The sequence below is a fragment of the Anoplopoma fimbria genome, chromosome 4 (assembly GCF_027596085.1).
Source record: "Anoplopoma fimbria isolate UVic2021 breed Golden Eagle Sablefish chromosome 4, Afim_UVic_2022, whole genome shotgun sequence".
Classification (NCBI taxonomy): Eukaryota; Metazoa; Chordata; class Actinopteri; order Perciformes; family Anoplopomatidae; genus Anoplopoma; species Anoplopoma fimbria.
Genome location: NC_072452.1, coordinates 6,177,236 through 6,202,295, shown reverse-complemented (window position 1 = coordinate 6,202,295; position 25,060 = coordinate 6,177,236). Strand labels below are relative to the sequence as shown.

At 43.1% G+C, this 25,060-nt stretch overlaps 1 protein-coding gene across 3 annotated transcripts in view; it reads left to right on the top strand.

The window, feature by feature from the left end:
- Positions 1-837: 837 nt before the first annotated feature.
- The window catches only part of psd2 (pleckstrin and Sec7 domain containing 2), a 46,035-nt gene continuing 21,812 nt past the window's right edge, over positions 838-25,060 (top strand). Inside the window, exons 1-4 of one of the 3 annotated variants that reach the window (XM_054596999.1) lie at positions 838-903; positions 5,196-5,282; positions 21,503-22,055; positions 23,070-23,819. In XM_054596999.1, the coding sequence (XP_054452974.1) occupies positions 21,586-22,055; positions 23,070-23,819 (1,220 nt within the window). In that variant the 5' untranslated portion in view covers positions 838-903; positions 5,196-5,282; positions 21,503-21,585. Of the gene's footprint in view, positions 904-5,195; positions 5,283-11,030; positions 11,123-21,502; positions 22,056-23,069; positions 23,820-25,060 lie in introns of those variants that run through there. The other 2 variants (XM_054597000.1, XM_054597001.1) reach the window with 2 other exon arrangements.

Genomic DNA, 25,060 nt, shown 5'->3' with positions numbered 1-25,060 from the left:
GAGAGAGAGAGTGTGTGTGTGTGTGTGAGAGAGTGAGTGTGTGTGTGTGTGTGTGTGTGTGTGTGTGTGTGGGATCAGCAGCAGTGGTATGCGGGCTGAGCTCTGCTCTGCGGCATTTGTACTGAGAAGGAGTGGGCCGGACTGACATCACTGCATGTTTATCTCCTCCTTCCTCCACATTCTTTTTCTTATCTCATCTACAGTCATACAAAGCTGGCAGGAAATGAAAATAAATACAACTGGTTCAATAATAGCATGTAAAAAAAAATTAAAAAAAAAATCCCCATCTAGATATTTTGTATTTATTGCTATGTTTTTTTTTAGTTTCATGTTTCTATTCTAGTTCTGCCGTCTTGTGAATTTTCTGCAACGTTCAGGGACGCAGGGGATTTCATTTCCCCTCGACGGGCTCTGTAACCTTCTCCACATGTAGCAGCAGAGGAAATGGGATTTATTCTCAGTCTTTTTAAGTTTTAACTTTATATTACTGACAGTCTCTGCATAACTGTGTGTTCACCCCCCCTTTCTTTTTTTCCTCCTTCTTCCTCCAGGAAGTCCTTCTGGTTTGAATGAAACAATTAAGCACAACACCACATGCGCAGGAAGGAATCTGTGTATTTATTCCACAGGAATTCTTTTTTTTTTTTTTTTTTTTCCCGTCAACAGGTTGTTGACACACTTATCATGCCAGCAGCTCATTGTTATGTGTTTGCTCTGCCACGCGGTGCCAAATCAGATGAGGCCAGCTGAATGGTGTAAATATCAGTCACATGCCTGTGAGTAATTATGGCTGATAATATACACGTGTATTCAAGTATTCAATTCATACGGAGATGACTACCTCCTGCCTGTCACTAACCGGTCAGGGCTGTCTGGGTGTGACGTGACCAGCTTACCTTTACGGTAAGTGGTCGTAAATATTAGGTGCTCAGTCTTCAATTGGCCTGAATTGTGTTTTTCTCTTTAGTTCAGTCAGTGTCTGTGGCTGAAATGTGACGTTCACGGAACAGGATAATGGTAGAAGACAAGAGGTACAATAAGAGTAGGGTTTGTTTACTGGTCTGTAATGTATGAATGATTTCATGGTGGTTTCCAAGATATATATATATTTTTTTTTATTGAAAGATAAATGGATTTTAACAAATAATTACATTTATTCTTTTAATAATAATTAATTGTTATTAAAAGTTTATTTTCCATATTTGTTCATTTGAATGCGTTCTTCTAGACAGATTTAGAATATTTCATGTTCAAGCCAGCCTTTTGTGCACTAAAAGACTCTTTAGTTTGCACTATTTTTCCATCTTTAATTTTATAATAAGTACAAAGTTACAGAGCTTTATCTACTAGTAAGTTACTTGGAAAAACTAGATCAGTAAAATAGAACATTATGAAGTTATAAAGTCAGCAAACTGAAAGTTAGCCAACATAAAAAAAAAGACAAAAAAACATACCTTCTGCTCTGAATTAATGAATAACAAATGCATGATTTATAAAAGGTTATTAAAAAAAAAATCATTTAGACTTTTGGCTCGTTTCAGTTGAAGTGAAAACAACAAGATGCCATAATTTCAGAGAGATTTACACTCAAACCTCCAGTACACTTGGCATTATGTAAAATGAAACCAACGCTGTCAATAGTTGGGGTTCCACCAAAACCGGTGTTTCAGTGAAACCAGACACCGGACTGTTTGTCCCTGGTATCAGGTCAGAAAGCTCAAGGTTTACTCACAGAGACGCATGATTACACACAGCTTTGCTTTGCTCTGCTATCTGTGTGAGGACCTACTTTATATTTAGTCAATCACCACTCCTTTATATCATTTAAGTTCACTTCTAACCCAGAGTCTGAACCTGACTTTAACATCCACCTAAGTGTACTTATTTTGATCCCCGGGTGTAAACAAAGCACTACTCTTATCTTTGCTCAGGATATAACCCGGAACTACATAAATTGGTCAAATTGAACACATTTCGGTTGGTTTTCACTTACTCCTTTCCTTATCTTTATATTGTTTGGAGGACTTGTGGCTCTCCAAAAGATAAAAGGACATAAGCAAAAAAAAAAAACAATCTGCTTTCCTCCTCTTTGCCTCTGGTGTCAAGGTCAGGTCTGCTAGGGGAAAACAACAGGGATCTGGGTGAAACATAAACGCATCAATCATATTCATTATGAGCGTTTCTTTGTCTGTTTGGTTTATTTATGTAGGTCAATGTGGTGATAGCATGTTTGTGCACTTAATGACTAGTTTCTAATCTCTGCCTCACCTTATAAATTCCACCGGTGCTATTCGCAGGAATTATTAATTACCAGGAAATAATTTTTTACACAGGGCTAATTGCTTGTGTAACACTGTCTGACCTTTATATTTCCTTGGTATTGCACACCCTGGGAAAGTCCCAGCAGCTATCAAGGCATTGTCACTGTAGCTGAATGCACGTGGAGCGGATTAGACATGTGGCCACATTCACATATGGTAACTATGCATGCACAGCACCCTCTGCTGGAGGAAGGGAAGATAGCAAGTCAGCAAGGATCCCAGGGTTTTGTGACCTAAGAGCAATGGATAAACCTGATTATGCATTGTAGAATGAGAGATAGTTTGTGATCATAAAAAAATCAGTAATATTCTTTAATTACATTTTTTTTATTTTATTATGTCAACGGTTAAAAAATGAGATATATCGATCTTAAAAAATTGTCGCATAGCACTTATGTCACTGTGACTCAAAGTAAAAATAGTTATCTATATACAAAATGTTACATAACACAATTAGTGCTCTGTTAGTTTGATTACTATTGTCGTCATAAAGAGTCACCGCCAACAAATTCAGTTTGGAAAGATGGTTAAAATGGAACTATGTTTGGTGATTCAATGAATATTATTGAAGTTGAGTTGATTATTTTTTTTTTTTAGGGCGCGCTATTCCTTTAAAAGCTTCCCACCTTTCCTATCTTTACTTTATAGCCCCTAGCAGGTAAATCCAGCGCTTCATACTCTTTAGTCCATTTTATCGGACTGTAACCTGACCTTCGACCCAAGTCTGCATAATCTACCTCTTCTATTTATCAGTGTCTGCATGTAGTGTTTTAACACGAAGATTAGAATAACACTTGCTGAGGAGGTCAGCTTTCTCTTTTAACCACAAGGTTGTACTTCCTGTTCATGCTTTTGGGGGCCTAATTCAACATCACGGCCAGGCAGATTTACCATGTCAAAAAGTATTGGTATTCCAAAACGTTCCCCCCCTCAACAGCTCCATGTTTAATGCATGGACCCGATATGGAGCCGGCTCTGTGAAGAGGATGTGCATTAGCATGGATTCACATGAGAGATGCATGTGCTTAAACAGACCGCAAAGGTCCCCAAAGTCATTTAACCGGCAGTACAAGCTGTGCGGAAGAATGCACCCTTGGGTGGTCGATGTCACGTGCTACCAGGATAGCGTATGTTGACTATTTTTTGGAGGATTTGCATAAAGTTTGAAAGAGGTTTCAGCTGACTTCAACATCATTACACCACGTTGCTTGCTATCCTCAGGCACACACAGCAATACAAGCATCTGTTGTATTGATGTAATAATGTATCTGAATTATATTCAGATAACATTTTACTGTAATTTTATTGTAAATAAAACATAATGTAGCAACAGGGAAGTACTGGACGAAGTCAATCAAAGTTGATGAGGGATGTGAGAGTGAACTGAAACAGTAAAGTTGTAAAAACAAAGAGCTGAAAGATGCTAAAAGATGAACTGCAAAGTTGGGTGATGACCAATTTGGGGTCTGTCACTTAGAGCACTCTGGTCCTTGATAATTTTCCCTGATACAATATTTAGGAAGAAAATATTGGATAAAATGTGAAGCCAAAGCGTTGATTTAAATTGTAAATGCCATTATCAGTAGAAAAAGTATTTTTTGCAGCTAGTATGTAATGCTAGCCTTAAGCTAGCTTGTTAGCTGGGAGAATTGCCCACAAGGCTCAAAGAGGAATGCATTCAACGCTGTGGAAACTGTCACATTTAGAGCACACTTAAAAACACCACGTACACAATACTGTGTATGCAGAAGCTGCAACTGTTTCATTATTTGATCGGCTTGTTTTTTGAGTGTCGTCTCCGCTGAAAGCAGTAACACAATTTAGCACTCTGGGACCACAAAAAGGGTGATGTACCAGAGAGATGTATGTTGTATGTTTTTTTTGGCTTGTACAACCCAGTAGGTAGGTGAGTTTGTAGAGGTATTTGATGCCTTATATATTTCTTGTCTCCCAGATAAGGCATGTGGCATGGTGCACATACTGTATAATCCTTCAAATGGCACGTTAGCCCATCGGAGGGCCACACTCAGACCATGGACCACCTAAGGAACAAGAGACTCCTGTGTGTCCGCACGCTGCCGTCCTGAAACTTTCCAACAGTCGGACGTCTATGTTTTTATACAATTTCCATATTTTCAACTTGGCACAGAGGGGATGCTTGTGGCACTGTTGCCATGGTGACCGGTCTGTCTGTTGACCTGGCTGCCCAGCAGACTTAGAGTTGGCAAACACACACACCACACACACCACACACACACACACACACACAGTGTTTCAAACACACATGGCACATTCTGTCACCATGTTGGCAAGGCCGCCAGTGTTTTCCTTGTTTTTTCTGCCTGGCTGTCTTTCTCTCACACTCTCTCTCACTCACACACACGCGCGCACACATGCAACACAAAAAAAAAAACAGAGACGGGGTTTCTCCATAGGTGAACATATAGCTCCTCAAGATGTTTGAGTACATACATTTTTTCTGTTAGATAGAAAGCTAAATAAATAGATTGTTTGATACTTTGTCTCTTGACACACACACACACACACACACACACACACACACACACACACACACACACACACCCTCGCACAAAAATAGTATATCCTCTTTTGGATATACTCAGCTTGTTAAGGACAATTGTTCACAGGTGGAAGTGACTGATGCTCAAACATAACCCTCCCCCATGTAGAGGGATGTGTGTCATTGTAACCCGCTCTTTCATGCCTGTGGATGTAATGACCCAGATGAGAGCCACACTCATACTGACATGTATTCACACACACACACACACACACACACACACACACACACACACACACACACACACACACACACACGCAAGTGCTGACATGTCGTGTCCCCCTCCTCTTCAGGGGTAATGAATGCTGATTAGGTTGTCAAGGGAACCACTGGAGTCCAACGTGAAGCTGAGCTGCTAAATAATGATGTCCATACTGAAGGTAGGAAAGATCTTTTTAACGAATCTGTCCCATTCAGGTGAGACCAGAGAAAGATGCATGTCGGGGGAACAAGGCCATTATGCCCCAGTGCTAAAACGTTGTCTGCCTTTCCAAAATGTGATAAATTAACAGAATACACACGTTTAGTTTTTTCAATGGTGGCAGCAGTTATCTACCTCGAACAGTCTCTATTTTAAAGGCACTATAACCTTGTAACATCCATATGCATTGAACAACTTGACAGCCGTCTACTGTTAATTTTAAGAAGTAGTTTAACATGTAGCTCATTCTCATTCCTTCTGTGAATTGTATTGAGAAGATTGACATCACTCTCATATCTGTGCGTTAAGCACTGAGCTAACGCTAGGAGGTGGTTAGCTTAGCGTAGCATAAAAACTGGAGTAAAGGAGAAAGCTCTAAAAAATACGCCTACTAACATGTCTAAAGCGCACTAAATAACTCTTTGTAGCCTAGTTTGTTTAAGCTGTACAAAACCAGGATTGTAAAAAGGACAATTTGTGGTTTGAGGGGAAGTTACAATTTTGCGCGTCAAGAAATAGTTACACCGCTTCTTAAATAATGGATGGAGTCAGGCTAACTGTTTTCCCATGCTACAACTTTTTATGCTAGGCTCAGCTAATCGCCTCCTGGCTCTATAGCTCCATATCTCCATTTATAATGTACTAATATAAGAGTGGTAGGCTATCAGTCTTGTCCTCTCACCCTCAGGAATACTGGAAACATGTTAACAAACAGTTGCCCATTTACACATCGAGCAGTTTCTAGAGCATTTATCTAGTATCCTGCTTCTGCTGAGATATCTGTCTCTTTAGATAATACTCATTATGCTGAGGAGCTAGCTGCTAACTTTGTCATTCTGCCATTTGGTGCTGGGCAGATTGCATACAGCGAGGTTTTTAAAGCTTTTTCGCTGTGAACTGAACCAAAAGCTTAAGGACGATATACAGCTTATCACTACATGGGGCATCCTCCAATACAAAATAGTCATGTGATTTATTGTAAGTATAACATTTGTGGCTTTCGGTTGAAATCAACTTGTTTTCCCCACTCCCTTTGAATATCTTTGCTAAATATTGGTCTTAATACATAGCATTAGCTAAAAACAAGTTTTCTGTGCCTCCTGTTTGCTTTCTTTAAAGATTGAACCAGTAAACATCTCTTATCACTGCTGTAAAACTTATAGGAAGCAACTCCTCGAGTGTTGTCATGGGAGGTTTGATTGGTGATTAGTAAAACCAGCTTGCAAAGATTCTGAGGCAACGCATGCCATTTTATGTTCACACACAAGCACACACACATATTAATTAATTCAATATCAAATATCAGAGACACATGCATGCTTTTCACTCTCAAGCACGATCTGCTGTGAAGTCCTCTGATCAAAATCAAAGACCTACTCCACGTGAACACACATTCAGCTGTGTGTGTGTGTGTGTGTGTGTGTGTGTGTGTGTGTGTGTGTGTGTGTGTGTGTGTGTGTGTGTGTGTGTGTGTGTGTGTGTGTGTGTGTGTGTGTGTGTGTGTGTGTGTGTGTGTGTGTGTGTGTGTACACTCCCCAGCTGTCTCACAGAGCTCCCTGTTGTTTGGCCTGCCGTGGCAGACGAAGCCAACGCTGTAAACTCTGTGGATCGATGCTCGTTTGGAGGATATCTCTTTTTAATTCCACCTCAGTCAGCAGCCCTTCATCCTTTTGTGTGTGTGTGTTTGTGTGTGAGCTGCACACTTGGGTGTGTGAATGTGTGTCCTTGTGTGTGCACATTTGTACCTCTATCTTCATATTGAATTGTCTGTGTGAGCATGTGCAGAGGAATTCTGCAGGAGGTGTGTGTGGATGCTTACATCTATGTGTGCACTTTTGTCGCCCACGCACAAACACACACACACACACACACACACACACACACACACACACACACACACACACACACACACACACACACACACACACACACAAAAGTGGTAGGAGTCTTGCAGCAGAGGCCAGAGACACACACCATCAGTCTGTCTAGCACCTCCCCCTCGCTTTGATTACACTCGCAATGCTATTACTTTGTAGCACACCAACATCAGCACATCGATTTATCTTCCCCATACCTGCTCTCATTAAAAATGCTAACGCACATGAACACTCCACATGAAAGCACATCTTGAGATTGCACATTAGAACGCAAACACACACACACACTTGCACAAAAACACAAAAACACACAGGTAAATGCATGCATGATGTCACACACACATAAACGCACTCTGACACCGCCACATTAACACACCATGTGCACCATCACGGGAGACCACCCACTCTAACCAACCAAAACGCAAGCTGTTAGCTTTTTCTCCTCACCAGTCGTCCCCCCACGGCCCCCCTCCCCCCGTCACATCAGGGATTTCCAGTGTCCCCAACACGTTGCAGCCATCCCGGCCCTGCAGATGTCACTTAGCTGCAGTCCCACCTCCTCATTTCTGCATCCATCCATCCCTCCGCCTCTCCTGGGACACGGAGGAGGTACGGAGCAGGGAGCATTGAGTGCAAGTGTGTGTTTGTGTGTGTGTGTGTGTGTGTGTGTGGTTACAGAGGGGGAAGGGAGACGGGGTTAATGAATTAGTAATTAGGATTGACGTTGCGTCTGTATAGTGGGTTTCCCCCAAACTGTTCTCAGCTCTCTCCGGTCATCTGTGCATCCTCTGAACTCTCTTTGTCATCTTCAAACCCTCTACCCCCCCCCCCTTCTCCTCCCCTCCCCTCCCTGTCTCCCCCTCTCCTTGTGTACCACCCCCCCCCCCCCCCACCTGAATCACTTCGGGCCTCGCCTCTCTAACCTTCTCTTCCCCTTGTCTTCAAACGCACACCAGGCTCTTTTGTTCTGGCCACATCCTCACTCTTGCCTTTCTGTATCCCTCTCTTCTTCTTCTTCTTCTTCTTTTTAACTTCACTCTTTCCTTCTTCCTCTTCACTCCTTATCTCTTCTCAGCCACTCCCCTCTTCTTCTGTCTCCATCTAATGTGCTATTGATCACCGGAGATCAACTGGATTGGAGGCTGAAGTTCTCAATCCATGCAGGCGTCACATTGAAGCTTGGCACCGCTCTGCATTATAAAGGCTGCATCCAAGATCCCTGAAGAAAACATCGTTAAAAAAAAATTGGCAGCAGGCAATGCAGAGCCGTGTGTGTGCTTCTGTTTACGACCTTGAGGTGCACAAGTAAAGAGGGTAATCTCAAAGCACTATACTGTATATTTTAAAGACAATACAGATGGCTTGCACTTTGGCACTTGGCTTGATGTAACTGTGCTGGTTTTACATGTGAGCATGAGTGAGGGAGCAGGTTGAGAGGGAGTGAAAAATGGGTGGTGGGCTTGTGCTGGTACAGTGGAAGAAAATGCCCTCTATGCTTTGTCAAGGGCAGAGTAGAAACAGGCTAATTTATAGTATATGTTGGCAGATAACCTGAACTGCTCGTCTGGCAATATTATAATTTTGTGTTAGATCCTCTGCCATCCAACAGAAAAAAAAACATGGCAGCATCATCCCTGGTTCAGAGCAGGCAGAGTTTGCTATTTGACAGCACAATCACAGATATATTTCAAACTGTGCCTTGTTTATCTCTGCCTTTCTGTCCATTTAATACTTGGGCAACAAATCTGACCCCTAGTCTTTTTACCAGCTTCACCAATGTATATAAATACGGACACACAAAAGAATGTACGCTCAAAGTTCTTTCAGAAAATTTCAGCTAACACCAAACGCTTTTCAATCTTTGTTCTCCAGCCTACATAACTGATTGTCATCTATACAGTGATTTAATTTGTGGTATTTTTTTCTGGGGGTAGGCTGTAATTATAGTCCCACCACAAACAAAGAAGTACTGAAAGTTTCCTCCGAAATGACCTTTTGGAAAAAGAGGAATTGAAAAAGATCAGCAAAAAAAAACATGCTCCTATTAATACCTCAAGTAAGTGTGGTCAAACTGTGATGGCATTTCAGATGTTAAAACAATTGAACTAACAGAAGTATGTCCTCTGAAAGCTATATGACCGATAGACAGGGTGCATCCTGCTTTTTGACCAATGCACGCTGGATGAGGCTCCAGCTATTGCATGGATACTGAACAGCATCATTTAGGGAATATTGCTAATGCTATCCCGGCTAACGGTTATTACAGTAAAATAAACGGTTACCTTTACCTCCTAGAACGCCGTCATTTACAGGCTAACAATAACCAGCAGGTCAAAGGTCGGGGCCATAATTGTCATCACAATAAAACAGATATACAGCATACTAAAATGTGAAGCACACACATCTGAAATGGATGTTCAATTCAATTCAGTTTATTTTGTAGAGCCCAGAATCACAAATTACAAATTTGCCTCAGAGGGCTTTACAATCTGTACACATGCGACATCCTCTGTCCTTCCCTCACATCGGCACAGGAAAAACTCCCCTAAAAAACCCTTTAACAGGGAGAAAAAAGGAAGAAACCTCTGGGAGAACGACAGAGGAGGGATCCTTCTCCCAGGATGGACAGAATGCAATAGATGTCATGTGTACAGAATGAACAGCATAACAGAGATACAACACATTCAATGTATATGACATAAATGATTCATATAATAAGACTACTTATAATAACAGCAGCAATTATTACAACAGCAATCAAATGTTGCTCACAAGAAATAATTCAAGCACTAAGTCTCAACCATTTTTACTTTGAATGTCCCTCCTTTGCTTGGTCCTAATTGGTGCGTTTTATTGAGTAGCATATCTCGCAATCTATAAAAGCAAGATATTGATTGTTGCATGATTCATGTTTTCCCTTGCAGACAGCAAATTCCTATCTAAACCAAACTACAGCATGACCAATGCTACATCCTGGATATGACAGCTGCAGGACTTTAGACCTTGGACAGGACTATTTGACCGTCTGTAAATCATCAAGCACGGTCGGTTTTTAATGGTCAATTCCCAAACTTTTTGACATGTTTTCCCAAATCTAGCGTCTGGTGAAATAAATAGATGCCAAGTGGAATAACCCGATTCATATGAGAACATACTGGAACCCTCCGGAGGGTCCTTTGGGCCGTCCCCGGACCTCAGTGTGGGAACCACTTGACACCCTTGGCTTACTTTGCATGCAGCTCCTGTGATAAAGTTTGAGCTCATTTTAACACAGGAGGGCAGTTCCATCACCAGTGGTCAGAGAGGGACTCGTGTCAACACCACTGTCAGTGCTGGTCTCCTCTGCAGGCTACAGGCTCTGATACAACAGGCCCACGAGACACGTCCCGTTCACAGCGCGCGGTAACCACGGGAGAGAGTGTGTGTGTGTGTGTGGGGGGTGTGTGTGTGTGTGTGTGTGTGTGTGTGTGTGTGTGTGTGTGTGTGTGTGTGGGGGGGGGGGGGGCTCCCGAGCAGTCCCAGGAGCGGAATTACAATTTCTCATCTGCCATTCAAACACAACACACACACACACACACACACACACACACACACACACACACACACACACACACACACACACACACAGAGGCTCCGCGAAGAGGAGGAGACCCGCTTCTTCATCCACTCGTTCATCAGCCCGCACAGGAATCGCTCTCCGCCGCCTGGACCTCCCGAAGAGCCCCCTATAGCAGCGTGCGCGGAGACGCGAGACACCACCACGCGCATACCGGTGAGAGGAGAGGGAGGGGGGGGGGGGTGTTTTGGGGAAAGGACGCTCAGCGTGGAGAGAGAGAGAGAGAGAGAGAGAGAGAGAGCCCGTCTGTCAGTGCCGTTCCCCGGTGTGGAGGCGGAGAGGAGCTGCAGAAGGAGCGCATTGACGGTGAGTGAAGCGTCCTCCCCTCTGAACGGAGGGACACATGCTCAGACATCACGGCTCTGACTGTGGGAGCCAGACGAGCGTGTCTCGTGGAGGCTGCGCGGAGGGGCTGCGTCCCTGTTTTTATTTTTTTTATTTATTATTTATTTATTTATTTTTTTTAACCCAAAATGCGCACAGCCTGCTCTGTGCAGCCGTGTGTGTGGAGCTCATATCGGCTGAAACATGTATGTATGCACCGTGTGGGGTTTATGGAGGTGTGTGTGTGTGTGTGTGTGTGTGTGTGTGTGTGTCTGTGTGTGTGTGTGTGTGTGTGTGTGTGTGTCTGTGTGTGTGTGTGTGTGTGTCTGTGTGTCTGTGTGTTTTCTCCACCTCCGTCCGGAAAAGAGAGAAAAAAAAAAAACCAAAACAAGCGTTTCCCTTCCGCCGTCGGGAGGACAAGCCGATCTTGAAACGCGACCAAGGTTTATTTTGGAGAAAGACACCGGCCTCAATGGAGCTCGAGCCGTGTCTCCCAGCCATCCTGTTGTCATGGTTACTGGCTCGAGGAGGCTGGGAGAACATGGCTGTCTCGCGCTGTGCTCTCTTTACACACACGCGCACACAGACGCACACACAGACGCGCGCGCGCAGGGAGAGAGACAATGAGCCCTGTTCATCCGGTGTTTGTTTATGTGTTTTTAAGTGTATTGGTGGACACTTAGAGGGGAAACAGGCTCATGGTGACCTCATTTTACATGTTTTAGGGTATCTTATGATAATATGCACGTTTTAAAGATAACTGTAAGCCTTCACATATTATACACTGACAACATATGAGATACAACATATAATAACCATGAAATCACTTCCACAGTCACAATCTAAGTGCTAGAATATTATAGAAATACAGTGATTTTTCTCTTCACAGTTTAAGACAGAGCTTCTGGATAGGACTTATCTTTGCCTCAGGACGTGGGTGGTTTCTTTAAAACAGGTGTTTGATAGCGGCTTATTTTTCATTCCCCAAAGCAAAGTCACTATTATCTTAATTATAGACATTTACATGTCTAGTCTAGATCCATTGCACTTCAACTCCCCCAATACGACTGTAAGCTCTCCCAGGATAAAGTGCAGCATAGCTTTATCCAATGTTATCATCCTGAACTCAAGGTGTCAGACATCCAGACACACCAGCAGCAGCTCCAGACAAATGTTTCTCTTCCTCTTTTCCTAATTATTTCTGTCATTGTCCTTTTTTTTTTTCCCCCATACCTTTTTAATTACTTTACTTTATTGACACAATGGTAGATCGGTAAAACATCAGCGAAACCCTAGGATGCAACGTTTTAAGAATATACATATTTTAAACTGTGTGAAGAAAACATATTTTTTGCATTGCAAATACATGAAACAGATTATTGCTTATTTTATATTAAAACAGAAATGCATATATGAAAAATGATAGCAGGCAGTTTTATAAATCATTCAGATGGCAGAAAGGGCATGGTGTGTGTGTGTGTGTCTGTGTGTAATAAAGAGTGAATTTGCATGTCAAAATGGAAATGCCCAGGGAAAAACAAGATAAATCGCCGCATTACTATGAACATGTATTTAGATGTAAGCAGTTAGAGTGCCAAAATGCGAGGGGATGATTGACCTTGACGGCACAGAAGTGACATATTAGGGTGATTTGGGAGCTGGCTGACTGTTACGCTCCAGTAGGCTGATGGTGCGGCTAGTTGGAGGCTCGTTGGTCCTAATGGTGTGACTTGGGCAGGCAGGCCAGGAAAACACCCTGGACGACTTCCAACTCAATATTTTCCTGCTTTCCTGTCCCGGGCTAACGACCAGGAAATGATTTTTCTTCCTCTCTGCCTGCATCTGTGCTTGCAACACAACAGCACTTTTGAAAGGTGACTCTTTAACTTTGTGTTTGTGTGTGTGTGTGTGTGTGTGTGTGTGTGTGTGTGTGTGTGTGTGTGTGTGTGTGTGTGTGTGTGTGTGTGTGTGTGTGTGTGTGTGTGTGTGTGTGTGTGTGTGTGTGTGTTGGCTGCAGTGCTATGCATGTCATGAACAGGGTCAGTAGGTCATTTATAGTGTTAGACCGCAGTGTTTTTCTCTGAGCATGTCTCTCTGATGGATAAAATAAAGAGAGGAGGAGGGAAGTCTTTAGTATTCAGATCTGATTAGCATACATCAGTATTCAGTGAGAGCTTCATAAATTAATTTTGATTACTGATTAGCTCTTTATGAAAAGTATTTAGAGGGTTGTCCTGCTGGTGGTTAAGGTCTATTAAGATCTCTTTGGCTGGGTTTGAAAGCTTTTTTTGTTTATTTTGTTTCATGTCTGTCGCTCTCCTATTTTGTCGCTCTCCTATTTTGACTTAATATATGCAACACTGTACAGGTTCTGTATCTCTTTGTGGGATAGTTTTTCAATTTGTGACATAATTTACATTTGGAGGTGGAGATAATCAACTCCATGTCAATGACTGCATGCAGTGAAGCACTGACACTGTGTCCTTCACACCACTTGCCATTACAGTGAGCGGTGCTTTTCAGGGAAAAACTCTCACGGTTTAAAATGAATGTGTGCAGCACTACAAACGACTACAAAGTCAAAACCGCTTAAACTCAGAAAAAGGTGTTGGGTTGTCTGCAGGCCACATATAGCGTTCAATAAGATTTAGCAGCTAAACAGAGCTATAGATGGCTTCAAACTGCAATATTGCAAGTCATATCGTATTGTGTCAGAAAACCTGCAACATGATTTTCTTCCCTATTGTGTAGCTCCGTCATTCATTAAACTCTCAGGGAATCCTGGGTAATCCTCTCCTCTGCACAATGTCACCTTCTAGGCACTGCCAATAACATCTAGCCATGTTGCAGCTCCACTTGAATATGAAAGGTGTTAAGTGCCCAGCTTAAAGGCCTGAAAATAACTTTTATGTGCAAAAATGATGATGTCCTCAGGGTTTGGTAACTACAGATTTTCAAGGAAAAGCCTGTGTTACACACTGGAGGCATGGAGTATTAAATATATTAAAGGTAGGGAGGGTCTAATACTGCTTAACACACTGTCGTCAGAATGGGAACAACACGAATGTTGGTGTTTACGCATTTTTCCAAGATGGTTGCCCTGACTGCTAGCCTTGTCGTCATTCTATCTAACTAGCCTACATTAGTTTCTTCCACTGTATCACATAGGAGCAGAACCGGATACAAAACAATCGCTGTTTAGCTCCTTTTCAGTCAACTGAGTTGATTGTTTTTTGTTTGTTTACATTGTACTTTTATTAAAATTGAACTGCAATGGTGACTTTGCAGCTACTTTGCTAACAGTTAGATGTCTTTTATACTTCTATACACCAAGTGTTGGAGATATTGTAGCTGTCAGAAATACACTGTTGGTTGCATTATGGAAAATGAAGGAGCAGGCCTTTAACAGGGACTAAAAGTCAGGATATCTGAACCTCTGCTGCTTTGATATCTATGCGTCTCCCAAATGTATTCAGAATCCTTTGACAACTTGCCATAGCAACATTTCTTGTTTAGCAGTTCAGGCCCCAATTTGAAGTTGAATCATGTCAGACTTTAGGATGCAATGCCTCAGCTGGGTGGGCTTCCTGTTCCAGTAAGACCTTTTGGACCCCTTATTTTGAAGCCTCCAGCCTGATTACCTCAGTAGAGTTTATTTGGCATCTTTCTGCAAATACAGACCGGTCATGCTTTATCGCCACCAGTGTCCCGGTGGACTGCCGCTCTGTGTCTCAGGGATCAATAAGTGTGTGTGTGTGTGTGTGTGTGTGTGTGTGTGTGTGTGTGTGTGTGTGTGTGTGTGTGTGTGTGTGTGTGTGTGTGTGTGTGTGTGTGTGTGTGTGTGTGTGTGTGTGTGTGTGTGTGTGTGTGTGTGTGTGTGTGTGTGTGTGTGTGTGTGTCGGAGCGAGTCAGGAAGACAGGCTGAGAGATAGCGAGAGATATAAAAGGCACAGGAGACAGAGAAGAGCTATTTAATGGCGACTTGGCCTTTTATCCAGCGTCATCCTCACTGGATTGGCGGTTTATATGGCTGGATGGGCATGCATGTTGTCAGATGTGAGTTTGTGTGTTGTTGTCATGATTGGCAGATGGTCTGATCGCAATTAAAGGAAATTGATAAGGTTTAAAGAGGCCCAGTGTTCTGCTGACAGAAGTGGAATGCAATAAGTCTCTCCTGATAGCCATTGTATACACAAAGACTGCACACACACACACACACACACACACACACACACACACACACACACACACACACACACACACACACACACAGTCTCATAGCCAGCCCCCACACACACCCTTTCTCTATCGTCGTCTGTGTTTCTCTCCATCCGTCTATGTGGGGTGTCTGAGCACATCTTCTCTTCCTCCTCAGCAGCTGGGTCTCATGCTGCTCACTTCCACGCTCTTCCTTTTTTTCCTTCTGCTGGCTAAGACCCATTTACCTCAATTACTACAAAATGAGAGGCTGAGACTGAGAAAAAGAGAGAGTGGAGAGTTAGACTGTGAAAAACATAATGTAGAACAGATGAAGGGGAGAGAGTGGGAGAGAAAACAGGACACTGGAGACACGCGTAGAGGGAGAGGGAGAGAATTCACACTCTGCGTGTCTGATTTCATAACTGTTCACCGTTTCCATTTATGGAGATGTGTCATTGTTTTGTTTGTGTGCGTGTTTGACTGTGTGCTAATGTGTGCAAATGCATCTTTGTGTAATTGCATAAATGGATGCAAATTATGCTTGTTTGCATATGCCTAGTACTTGTAGTGAATATCAGCTCCATTAGACTAAGATGGACATTTTCCAAATATTCAGTTGTTAAATTAAAGTAGATAAGCACAAACTGATCCATGAAATATTAAGTTATGACAATCTTTCCGATTTATCATCAGTTTATGTGATGTACCTTTCTAGGTGTGTCATAATGAAGTTAATAAATCATATGCAGCCCCTTACTGTCGAGTGCCAGGTAATTGATGGTTCTGTAGATAGACACAAACTGCCTATAATGCAAACGAATCACATTTTTCTTCTTGCAAAAAAAAAAAAGGAAAAAACAAAGAGTAGGCCAATCACTGATCATGTACAGTATGCAGAAAAGAATTTGTTGGGGGGGGGGATCAGTCTGAGTGTCCTTTCAGATCATCACGCTTCCAACAGCAGTCAGAGTGAGAAGGATTAGACGACGCCAGCACAAACACACTGTGCTTGGTTGTGTGGGAAAAAAACCCAACACATATTTGCTGATGTTATTCTGTATTTTTCTCACTGCTCGCGCTTCTCACAGTGACAGAAGACGGTTTTCACTTATTCAAGCTGTCATGTAACGAGGAGGATGACAGTGACGGTGCTTGTTGTCTTATTCTTGGCTCTCAGCGCTCCAACAATAACATTTGCCGCAGGGATCGAGACGGAGGGCTCAGTACTTACATTGCATTTGGGGAAAGAATGTAACATCCTGAAAAAGGAAAGGTCTGCTGTAATTAGGAGACAAGTTTGAAAGGAGAGAACAACTGGCCTGACTTCCTTGGTTCTGCATAATTTGCATCATCTCTTTGCAGCTGTGATGAAACATTCAGTGTGGTGTCCTCGTGCTCAGGGGCTAAGCCAAAGCACTTTCAATATCATACATCCAGATTTGGCTCACATCCTAGCCTGTATCAGATCTTTTCTTTCTAACGTGATCCCGCTTTTTTTTCCTACGCGGTTTGATCAAAATAACACGGCAATGCAAGAAATGTCCCCTGAGAAACTACAGAGTCGTGTTCGCGTGGTTGAGTGTAATGATTTCTGCCTAACTAGGTCCCTTACCTGCATTTGCATGCCTTCAGAAAAAGCTTTGAATCCAAGTAAACATTGTGCTGCAGTTATGCTGTAAGCCCCCTGCTAGGGATGATTCAGCAGAGCAGAGATTTAATGTGGCTACGGACTGTCTGCTTCAGACAGACAGGGCTGCACTCGGCAACAGTATCAGAGTATCCACCATTACATTTACATTACAGTCATTTAGCAGACGCTTTTATCCAAAGCGACTTACAATAAGTGTATTCAACATAGGTATTCAAGAGAACTACTAGTCACCAGAAGTCATAACCACCAATGCAGGTTTGTGCTTAACTAAATGTGCGTCGTTCATTTGGCTAAATGTACTTCGCCGTGTCTGATCCCACATCAAAATGAAGCGTAATAACAACTACATACATGTACACTTTATTTACCTTATTGCTGGATAATTGCAGAATTATTCATAAAGCTAGGTCACATAAAAAGCCAGTTAAGAAGTAAGGGAAATATGTAACAATACACCTAATAATTCAAAATGATTGTTTAATATTTATGGGTATGTGAAATCATGATGAATTTATGTTCATAAGAATATCTTTGTAATAGTTATAGATAGAACAATAAGGCACAGAGTAGGGAGTAGGGAAAGTATTCTGAATGACTGGGATTGAAAGCTTTATCTTAAAAACTGCACTTTGGCAAACAATCTCACCGCAAGGTCCAACAACAGCTGTTCTGGAGCTTTCCATCACATGATCTCACAGCAGTTAGACTTTTCCCATTTCTGAGCAGATAAGATTAGAATGAAAATGTATTATTTTCAAAAAAACTAAAAACTTGAACATAGTATATTGTCCATCCCCCCCCAATGCCCCGTCCCCAAAGTACTGGATATTATAGATACAGTGGGTACGGAAAGTATTCAGACCCCTTTAAATTTTTCACTCTTTGTTTCATTGCAGCCATTTGCTAAAATCGAAAAAGTTCATTTTTTTTCGCATTAATGTACACTCAGCAACCCATCTTGACAGAAAAAAACAGAAATGTAGAAATTTTTGCAAATTTATTAAAAAAGAAAAACTGAAATATCACATGGTCATAAGTAATAATAATAATAATAATTCATTTTATTTGAGGGCGCCTTTCAAAGCACCCAAGGTCACCTTACAGGGCAGTTTAAAAACAGAAAACATAATCAACAATCATAAAAAACACAAGAACAAGATACATTGAACAATTTACATAAGTGGGGTGAGATGGGTTAGATGGAATATGTCAGTTTAAAAAGAAGACGAGACTTAAAAGTGGAAAGAGTGTCGGAATTATGTTTGTTCAGAAGATCTGCTGAAGGCTCTGGACCCCATAAAAGGCTTGCGGGAACAGTGAATTGAATGGAAGAGGAGGACCGGAGAGTGCGGGTGGGTGTGTTGGTGTGTAAGTTCACAGATGTATGGAGGGGCGAGGTTGTGGAGGGCCTTGAAGGTGAGGAGCAGAATCTTGAAGTGGATGCGGGTTTTGACAGCCAGTGAAGCTGCTGAAGGACAGGGGTGATGTGATTAATGGAGGGGTTCTGGTGATGATGCGGGCGGCAGAGTTCTGGACCAGTTGGAGTTTGCGGATGGACTTGAGGGGAGACCGAAGAGGAGGGAGTTACAATAATCGATGCGGGAAGTGACCAGGGTGTGAACAAGGATGGCTGTGCTATGGGGTGTGAGGGATGGGCGGAGGCGGTTGATTTGCGTAGATGGTAGTAGGCAGACCTGGTGATGTTATTGATGTGTGCTTGAAATGATAGTGTGCTGTCGAGGATGACACCCATCTTAACCTGAGGGGAGGGGGAGACTCTAGTGATGGAAAAGCTGTCAGGTTTTTATGAGGGTTGATTTGGTGCCGATGAGGAGGACTTCTGTTTTATTGCTGTTGAGTTTGAGAAAGTTGCAGGTGAACCAGGATTTTATTTCTTGTAGGCAATCGGAGAGGGAGGTGGGAGGAAGGGTAAGTGGGCTTGGTGGATATGTAGAGCTGGGTGTCATCCGCATAGCAGTGAAAATGAATGTTAAATTTACGGAAAATATGGCCAAGTGGAAGTAGATAAATGATGAACAGGAGGGGGCCTAGAACAGAACCCTGGGGAACACCGGTAGTGACTGGAAGTGACTGGGAAAAGTTTTGAGTTGGATGAACTGAGTACGGCCGGAAAGATATGATAAGTATTCAGACCCTTTGCTGTGACACTCATATTTAACTCACATGCTGTCCATTTCTTCTGATCCTCCTTGAGATGGTTCTACTCCTTCATTGGAGTCCAGCTGTGTTTAATTAAACTGATTGGACTTGATTAGGAAAGGCACACACCTGTCTATATAAGACCTTACAGCTCACAGTGCATGTCAGAACAAATGAGAATCATGAGGTCGAAGGAACTGCCCAAGGAGCTCAGAGACAGAATTGTGGCAAGGCACAGATCTGGCCAAGGTTACAAAAGAATTTCTGCAGCACTCAAGGTTCCTAAGAGCACAGTGGCCTCCATAATCCTTAAATGGAAGAAGTATGGGATGACCAGAACTCTTCCTAGACCTGGCCGTCCAGCCAAACTGAGCAATCGTGGGAGAAGAGCCTTGGTGAGAGAGGTAAAGAAGAACCCAAAGATCACTGTGGCTGAGCTCCAGAGATGCAGTAGGGAGATGGGAGAAAGTTCCACAAAGTCAACTATCACTGCAGCCCTCCACCAGTCGGGGCTTTATGGCAGAGTGGCCCGACGGAAGCCTCTCCTCAGTGCAAGACATATGAAAGCCCGCATAGAGTTTGCCAAAAAACACATGGAGGACTCCCAAACTATGAGAAATAAGATTCTCTGGTCTGATGAGACCAAGATTGAACTTTTGGCGTTAATTCTAAGCGGTATGTGTGGAGAAAACCAGGCACTGCTCATCACCTGCCCAATACAATCCCAACAGTGAAACATGGTGGTGGCAGCATCATGCTATGGGGGTGTTTTTCAGCTGCAGGGACAGGACGACTGGTTGCAATTGAAGGAAAGATGAATGCGGCCAAGTACAGAGATATCCTGGAAGAAAACCTCCTCCAGAGTGCTCAGGACCTCAGACTGGGCCGAAGGTTCACCTTCCAACAAGACAATGACCCGAAGCACACAGCTAAAATAACAAAGGAGTGGCTTCGGAACAAGTCTGTGACCATTCTTGACTGGCCCAGCCAGAGCCCTGACCTAAACCCAATTGAGCATCTCTGGAGAGACCTGAAAATGGCTGTCCACCAACATTCACCATCCAACCTGACAGAACTGGAGAGGATCTGCAAGGAAGAATGGCAGAGGATCCCCAAATCCAGGTGTGAGAAACTTGTTGCATCATTCCCAAGAAGACTCATGGCTGTACTAGCTCAAAAGGGTGCTTCTACTCAATACTGAGCAAAGGGTCTGAATACTTATGACCATGTGATATTTCAGTTGTTTTTTTTTTATAAATTTGCAAAAAGTTCAACATTTCTGGTTTTTTCTGTCAAGATGGGTTGCTGAGTGTACATTAATGCGAAAAAAAATGAACTTTTTCGATTTTAGCAAATGGCTGCAATGAAACAAAGAGTGAAACATTTAAAGGGGTCTGAATACTTTCCGTACCCACTGTATATTCACAAATTGAAAGTTCTCCTTTGACCTTCATGATTGTGTGATTCAAATGATGAAAAATACTTTCTACTACCTATCGATTAAGCGATTATCCAAATTGTTGATTAATCAGTTAATTGTTTCAGCACTAATGCCATTCTTCACACAGTTCATCAGATTGTATCTGTAAGAAAAAGGGATTATAATCCTTTTTCATTTGCACTCAAAGAAAAAGATTTTTCATAAAAAGAATAATACATCAGCCTGCTTTAATTCTAACATTACTTCCTCCCTGCAGAGCCGTAATTAAGAGCTGCTCATTAGCATTTGCCCTTGAGCCTCAGTAAGGATAGAGTAAGACCTGCTATACAGAGGTCCAGGCTGCTTGGTCCAACAGTGCAAGTGAGAGTAACAGCAGACTGCTAGAATACACGTTTAAATCCCACGTTACTATCATGCATTTACACAAAGCGCGGGCACGGCAGGGATGGAAACGGATAGTTATTCAGCTGTGAAATCTCCACATAGACAGAAAGCGGATGAGCTTGCAGGATCATTTTGACAGGAATCAGTTGAGCTGCATTAAACAAATCCCTCTCTGCGCCGGCCTGCCTGCCTGTCCGTTTTCCTCTGCTCTCTGCTTTATCTACCTTTTCCTGCCCTCCTTTCTGAGCTGTTTTTGGGGATCATCTGGTGCAGAGTACAAAGCGTTGCAGACATATGCATCTCCAACACACACAAATACACCAAGTAACACACTGCAACATGCGTGCTCTTCTGTTATCGAAGGTGACCTCTGTGTCTTGTAATTGGGACAAGAAATAATCGAATGGCTGTATCAGTATCTGCCGTAGTTATTACAGTCAGTTTATAACACGGCCTTCTCCTCCCCCTTCATTTCTCTTGGTACTTTGTCTTCATTTCATGCTGATTTTCCTCCTTTTCTCTGCAGACTGTCCTCCCTGGTTGCTGATCTGAAGCTCTGGTCCTCATCTCTGGCAGGAGTGGACAGCAGCCCCCTCAGTGAAGAGCACCATGACCCAGGAGGGGCAGGCTCTGCCCTCTCCCACCCCATCAGAGAGCCCAGCGGAGCCCAATACCACCACCAACACCACCACCACTGACCCGCCCGCAGAGACACACAGCCAGGCAGAGCTGGGGGCAAAGGACGACAGAGAGGAGGGGAAACAGCAAGAGGAGATCAGAGAGGGAGAGGAGCAGGAGGCACAGGGGGAGACTCAAAGGGAAGGAGAGGGGAGGGAAGAGGTAAAGGATGAGGGAGGAGAGGGTGAGTTGAAAGAGGAGAGGGTGGATGGGGATCGAGATACAGATGGAGAGAGGGAAGGGACGAGAGGGGAAGGACGCACAAATGTGGAGGTGAGCTCGGCGGGGGAGGAGGCAACGCATGAGGAGGAGGGGATGAAAGAGGAAGAGGAGGGGAAGGAAAATGAAGAGATGCAACCGTCTACTGAAGAGGAGGATACTCACTCGGAACAAGCTGGGCGGTTAGTGCACTAAAGCATCATCTTCTGTAAAGATATATATATATATATATATATATATATATATATATATAATCTGTAAAGGTGTGAAGATCTTTTGACCTTTAGGTGCCAAAGTATGATATAAGGTAAACGCTAATCAAAGCTTCTTCTTGACAGTCACTCATGTACACACACACTTCTTAATGTTACTTTTTATAGAAAGCCAAATCCTCCTATTTGTGGTCTGGGTGTTTATGTTTTATGTATCATCATAGAGTGCCACTTTTCCATGCCGAATGTGTTTAATGGTAAATTGCTTTCTCGGTGTGGTTCTTTGATACATGATTAACCTAATTTGCATTTTACAAAACGAACAGACAAAAAGCCTTGACTCAATTAGCTGAAAGGAAAACAAACAGCAACAGCGAGGTTTTATTTTTGAAGGAGCCGGAGGACCCAGTAAACCATTTTCATACCAACAAAGATAGTGGAGGGCAGTCGGGGAGCAACAGAATGTGGCAGAGACGTGTCTATTAATTAGCGCTTTATTAGATAACTGTAGATAAAATGAAATGCATAATGGTTTTATGAAATGCACAGACACACATTAACGCACCGATACAAAAATACAGTTAACACACATATATATATATATATATATAGCTGAGATATTTCTCTCCATCAGCAGCAAACACAGAGGACTGCAATAGATTCACATTCTCACAAATAAAAGGGATGATATAGTGGAGGTTTGACGGACCAGGGGAAATGAGCTTCCAGCTATTCACGTAGTGGCAAATTGGACACTGCTTTTTCATCTTTCATCTTGCTTCAATTGTCACTGTGGCTATTCAAGCTGAAATATTTTCCCATTGTGCATACTTCTCCTGAATGAAGAGTGATTTTAGCACTGAATATGAAAGAGCTGCTTTGCATGTCTGCCTGATCCAAACAATGAAACTGCCGTGTGTTTGAGTCATATACTGAAGGTAATTTAACGCTGTCCTTTTCTATTCTTTCTCCACGTTGAAACAGACTGGCAAATGGCATCGGTGGGAATGAAGAGGATGATGAGGCGGGCGAGGAGGACGAGGGAGGAGACGAGGTGGTGACTCACACACACTTGGACACTTTCAGCTCCAACTTTGAGACGACTGTAGAACAGGCCGACGCAGAAGTGGAGGAAGAGGACGAAGAGGGCCAGAAGGAGGGAGATGGGAGAGAGAACCAGGACAGTTTCAGCTCGGCGTTTGAGCAGATCGTTGAGCAGGTTGATGTCCAGGAGGATGATGAGGAGGAGGAGGATGAGGAAGAGGAGAGGGAGAAGGGTAGGGTGGACAACAAAGACGGCTTCAGCTCCACGTTCGAGCGCATCGTAGAGTCCGCCCTGCTGAGGGGCGGGACCTGCTACAGCAGCCTGGACTCTCTGGACGTGCTGTCGCTCACGGACGAGACGGACAGCTGCGTGAGCTTCGAGGCACCACTGACACCGCTCATCCAGCAGAGGGCGCTGTTACAGGGCCCTGAACCCCTGGAGCTGGAGCTGGAAACCGTTCAGGAGCAAGAAGGGGCTGAGGCTGGACCGGACTCCCCAAGTGACCTCACGGCTGGGGAGAGCGCCCTCCACGGAGCCGGAGCCGTGGCCGGAGTAGGAGGAAGCCCGCTGAGGACCACCATACCAGGGAGCCGGTCAGAGTTTGTGCTGAGCCAATCCGGACGCTGGGCCGTCCCTAATGGTTACCATGGAGCCACAGAGGGTTGTGGAGCCATGATCAACTCTGTCAGGTAAGAGGCCGGACTCTTTCTTTGGTTGTTTATGTATTTATGGCACCCTTAAACTTATTTTTTTGGGTATGTGTTTTGTTGAAGATGAATAAGACAATACTGCTTATGGGTTGGGCAATATTTAAATATTATATCAATATTGTGATATGACACTAGATATGGTCTTAGATTTTGGATATTGTGACATAAGTGTTGTCTTTGCCTGTTTTTAAAAGCTGCATTGCAGTTAGGTGATGTAACTTGCCAGACTGTTCTAGCTGTCTATTATGTCACAACATTATTCATCAAAAGTCTCATATTGTAAATATTTTGTAAGAGCACCAACAGTCAACCCTACACTATCAAAACATTTTAAAGAAACTCCAAATAGCTCAGCCCTAATCTTGGTGAAAATCACAAAAGTCAGAATGTTTCGAATCTTATATACGTATAGCTGTTTTCAAAATAAAACTTATAACATAACCGTTTTCCAACTAGAGCGTTTTGCAACTGACAACTGAAAAATGTACATGTCATAACTGTTCCACTATAATCAAACTGTCCATGTAGAAGAAACATGACCAACACACAGCCTTAGACATAGAATGGGCATGTCTTGGAGCTACCATAGCATAAAGGTTATTTTACATATAGGAGGTTTAGAGCAGTTGAATCAATGTTTAGATTGTTGATGACAGATTCCAGAGTGTGTTCTATTCTAGCCAGGCAGTGGAGGCTTTGTGTATATATCATTACCGTTGCCCTGACGTGTAATCAGCGCAATATGTTGTGACCTTGGCTTAACCAGCAGGTGGCGTGTGCATGGTGAGACCCTGCTGTGAACCCTCAGAGTGGGGGGCAGGGCGGTTGGTTGGGGGTGAGTGTGTTGGTCTGGTGGTTCAAAAAGGAAGTCATTTGTCCATACATGTAAACTCACTCAGAAGGCAAATCCTTACCAACCGACATAAAGTGTTCACGGCTTAACAGCCTTCACATCTTTGGAAAAGGAGAGAAGTGGAATCGTTACTGTGCAATCGTTGGATAACTTTGTGCACCACAGGCTTAAACAGCAACATGCAAACAGAAATGCAATACTGAAAATAATCAGGGAGAGCTTTTACATTTTTATGCCGTCTGTGGGACTGGTTAAGCAGAAATGCTGCATTTGAAATAAAACAGCTCCTCCCCCTGTTTGTAGTAGCGTGGTAAACCCAGGCGGCAAGTTCACGACGCAGACGTGCACATCGCGGTCGGGGTATTTG